The sequence below is a fragment of the Melospiza melodia genome, assembly GCF_035770615.1.
Source record: "Melospiza melodia melodia isolate bMelMel2 chromosome 7 unlocalized genomic scaffold, bMelMel2.pri SUPER_7_unloc_1, whole genome shotgun sequence".
Lineage (NCBI taxonomy): Eukaryota > Metazoa > Chordata > Aves > Passeriformes > Passerellidae > Melospiza > Melospiza melodia.
The window spans coordinates 8,810,168-8,814,601 of NW_026948497.1; the positions used below are offsets into that span (position 1 = coordinate 8,810,168).

General features: G+C 57.1%; 1 protein-coding gene across 1 annotated transcript; it reads left to right on the forward strand.

Annotated features, from left to right (window-relative positions):
- Positions 1 to 1,255: 1,255 nt before the first annotated feature.
- On the forward strand, positions 1,256 to 1,885 carry LOC134432810 (olfactory receptor 14J1-like). Its single transcript, XM_063181723.1, has one exon. It carries the CDS (start codon positions 1,296 to 1,298, stop codon positions 1,881 to 1,883), a length of 588 nt encoding a protein of 195 aa, XP_063037793.1. The 5' UTR covers positions 1,256 to 1,295; the 3' UTR covers positions 1,884 to 1,885.
- The last annotated feature ends 2,549 nt before the right edge of the window (positions 1,886 to 4,434 follow it).

Sequence of the window (4,434 nt, forward strand, 5' to 3'; positions counted from 1 at the left end):
GAGAAGTGCCTGGGGCAGAATCACTGCCAGCCCTTGGCACAGGAACCTCTGGCTGCAGGACAATGCAGCTGCAGCTCCGGGAGCCATCTCCTAAAGCTGGAACATCGCAATGCCTACAGACTCTGTGAGTACATTCTCTGATTGTCTCTTGTGCAGAGCAGCCAGGGGTGCCCAGGGCTGTCCTGCAGAGCAGGGTCCTGCAGCCCAGGGCGCTGTGCTGGGGCAGGGACTCTGCTGCCTGCCAGGGACAGCTCTCAGCCAGCCCTGGCAGCTGCTCCCAGCACGGGGGGACAAGATCTAGGTGGAAGGAGACAGCTGGTGCAGCTTGGAAGTGTTTTCTTTGTGTGGTGAGGATGCTGCCTTGTTCAGGACTGCTCCCAGCATGACATTTAACTCCATAACATTTCCAAGTAGGTTATACAGGAAGCACACCAAGGCAGGGGCTGCATAAAAGGGAAAATCCTGCTTTTTTATTCTACTACTCTGGGTGGCCATGATAGGAAATTGGACATAGGTATTCATCTCTCATTTCATGCGGAGAAAAATCAAAATATTTTCTCTCAGATCTTAATAAACCAGGCAATGCAGAAATAATCACAGGAGCCCTTAGAGGCGGCATCAGTGTCACTTTTCCAGCCTCCTCATGGCTGCTGTGATGTTGCCATCAGACCCTGCAGAGCAGAGCTGTCCCTAGGAAGTGCCTGAGCTGGGAGGGGTCTGCAGGGCAGAGCTGAGCCCCCAGGGCTGGGCTGGGGTCTGGCAGCACTGGCAGGGCTCAGCCCTGGGCATAGGGAAGCAGCTGCTGGCAGGGACAGCTCCAGGCAGCAGAGCCCTGGGCAGGCAGTGGGGGGAAAGTGCCCCCAGGCTGTGCTGGGATATTTCAAGTCCTCTCCAAACCCAATTATTCCATGAGTACTTTTTTTACAGATCCCCATGCCAAGACAGCACAAATGAGCAACAGCAGCTCCATCAGGCACTTCCTCCTGCTGGCATTGGCAGACACGCGGCAGCTGCAGCTCCTGCACTTCTGCCTCTTGCTGGGCATCTCCCTGGCTGCCCTCCTGGGCAACGGCCTCATCATCAGCGCCGTAGCCTGCGGACACCACCTGCACACGCCCATGTTCTTCTTCCTACTCAACCTGGCCCTCAGCGACCTGGGCTCCATCTGCACCACTGTCCCCAAAGCCATGCACAATTCCCTCTGGGACACCAGGGACATCTCCTACACAGGATGTGCTGCTCAGGTCTTCCTGATTTTCTTCTTCTTTGCAGCAGAGCTTTACCTTTTGACCATTATGTCCTATGACCGCTACGTGTCCATCTGCAAACCTCTGCACTATGGGACCCTCCTGGGCAGCAGAGCTTGTGCCCACATGGCAGCAGCTGCCTGGGCCAGTGCCTTTCTCAATGCTTTGCTGCACACAGCCAATACATTTTCCCTGCCCCTGTGCCATGGCAATGCCCTGGGCCAGTTCTTCTGTGAAATCCCACAGATCCTCAAGCTCTCTTGCTCACAGTCCAACTTCAGGGAACTTGGGCTAATTGCTGTTAGTGTGTGTTTAGCATTTGGCTGTTTTGTGTTCATTGTTTTCTCCTATGTGCAGATCTTCAGGGCTGTGCTGAGGATCCCCTCTGACCAGGGACGGCACAAAGCCTTTTCCACCTGCCTCCCTCACCTGGCTGTGGTCACCCTGTTCATCAGCACTTCATTTTTTACATACCTGAAGCCCCCCTCCATGTCCTCTCCATCCCTGGATCTGGCCCTGTCAGTTCTGTACTCGGTGGTGCCTCCAGCCCTGAACCCCCTCATCTACAGCCTGAGGAACCAGGAGTTCAAGGATGCCGTGTGGAGACTGATGACGGGAAGGTGTCAAAAACATTAAACTTCTGCCCAATTTGTGCAACTCACTTGTAATAAAAGCCATCTTTGATACTCCTTTTTGGTTTCATTTTGGAGGTTCTTTACTGTTGTTTTTATTTTTTTCATATTTACACAGAGAAATGTCCCTTTTTCTGCTATTTCTCCTTTTATTTCTCTCCACCTTCCCTGTGGTCACAGACTGTGCCAATGAGGAGCTATTCCCTTGGTGCATTTTTAAGGAACTAAAGGAACTCCCAGGCAAGTTTTCTGCAGAGATGCCGTTTAGTTGCCTTCTGTGGATCTGCAGCAGCAATGTGTGTGTGCAGAGCTAGGGGCAGATCAGGGTTGGCCCAGCAGCTGTGCCCAGCAGCAGAAGCAGCACTTGGTGTTGCCAGTGCTGCTGCCATGGCCCTGCCCTGCCGCCCTGGTGGCCCTGGTGTTGCTGCAGGGCCTGAGTGCTCTCGGGACAGGGCACAGTCCTGGGGGTGGCAGTGCCGGGGCTGCAGCAGGGACAGGCCATGGGCACTGCTGGGCAGCGCTGATGCCTCAGGCCAGGCCCTGGGAGCTCCTGGCTCCTTGCCCAGGCTCTCTCAAGAACACGGCCAGGCCAATGCTCAGCAGAGAAAAGCCCCGTGAGCAGCCCCAGGCTGGCCATGGGCAGGCTGGGGGCAAACAGCATGGCTGGGGCTCTGCAAGGGCCCTGGGGAAGACGGGAAGGAGCAGCAGAGCAGGGGCTGATCCATCCCCAGTGTGCTGGACAGCCCAGGGCAGCGTCCCAGATCATCCTGATGGAGCTGCCAACAACATCCCCCATCTGCAGCCCTGGCCTCTCCCCCAGCTCACACAGGTGCCCCATCCTTGCAGGCACTCACACAGCAGCACTGTCTCAGCAGCCCCTGTTTGCATTGCACACAGCAGGGGGAGCACCCCCATGCTGTTGCTGTGGGGACATGAACCTGGGGGAGCACAAATGCCATCAGCCCCTGGGGCCAGCAAGGGCTGGGGGACACCAGGGAAACCACTCAGGTTTGTCCGGGCCTCTGCAGTCAGCCAGAGAGTTTGTTCCCATCAGCTGGGAGTTTCCTGTGCCACTGCAGACGCTGTTGCTCAGAGCCAGGGCAGCCTGGCAGCCACCCCCAAACTGCCCTGAGCAAGTACTCTGCTTCACATTTGCTTTCTTTCCTCGTCCCTGATACAGATTTCTTCCTATTGCCCATCCCTTTTCCTTCCCCTGCAAACTGCCCATCCCTGTGTGCCCTTTTCTCCCCACTCCCCATTGCAGTTCCTGACTTGGCACCATGGGAACGTCCCTTGGGCAGCAGGATCATCCTACAAGTGCTGCAGGTATTGTCTGCAGGCTCCTGCCGAGCCTGGTGCTGCTCCCTTGCCAGAGGCACCCCAGGCCAGGGGGGCACATCTGGGCTGCTGTGTCTGGCTCTGGGGCTCCCTGTTCTGGGCAGTGAGGAGGAGCTGCAGAGGCTCTGCAGGACTGACAGGATGGGCTTTGGGGCTGTCAGGAGAAGCTGAGGGACCTGGGCTGCTGGAGCTTCTGAAGAGGAGGCCCAGGGCTCATCCTGCAACTGCTCCAAGGGTGGCTTCAGAGAATCACAGAATCAGCCAGGCCAGGCTGGCTGATCTCCAGGTCATCCTGGAGATCATCTCCAGGATCATCTCATTGGAGATCATGAGATCCAACCTGTGTCATGACAGCACCTCGTTTCCCCTGAGCCTCCTCTTCTCCAGGATAAACAACCCCAGCTCCCTCAGCTGCTCCTCACAGGACTTGTGTTCCAGACCCCTCCCCAGCCTTGTTGCCCTTCTCTGGACACGCTCCAGCCCCTCCATGGCTTTCCTAAATTGGGGGCCCACAACTGGACACAGCACTCGAGGTGTGGCCTCACCAGTTCTGAGCACAGGGGAAGAATCACTGCCCTGCTCCTGCTGGCCACACCATTCCTGAGCCAGGCTAGGAGCCATTGGCCTTCTTGCCCACCTGGGCACACTGCTGCCTCATGCCCAGCCTGCTGTCCATCAGTCCCTGCAGGTCCCTTTCTGCCTGGCTGCTCTCCAGCCACTCTGTCCCCAGCCTGTAGAGCTGCAGGGGTTGTTGTGGCCAAAGTGCAGGACCCAGCACTTGGTCTTGTTCAACCTCACCTTGTTGGATTTGGGCCCTGGATCCAGCTTGTCCAGGGCCCTCTGCAGAGCCCTCCTACCCTCCAGCAGATCCACACTCACACCCAGCTTGGTGTCATCTGCAAATTTGCTGATGCTGGACTCGGCCCCCTCATCCAGTTCATCAATGCAGATACTGAAATCCATGCTGGCTGGCTCTGACCCCTCGGCCATCCTGTGGGTGCCCTGTGATGGCACTCAGGGTGATCTGTTCCATAACCTTGCTGGGCACCCAGGTCAGGCTGACAGGCCTGGAGTTCCCCAGATCCTCCTTCCAGCCCTTCTTGGGCATGGGCTCACATTGGCACCTCCAGCCCTCTGGGCCCTCCCTGCTGAGCCAGCACTGATGGTAAATGATGGAGAGCAGCTTGGGGAGCTCATCCACAGCTCCCTCATCCCCC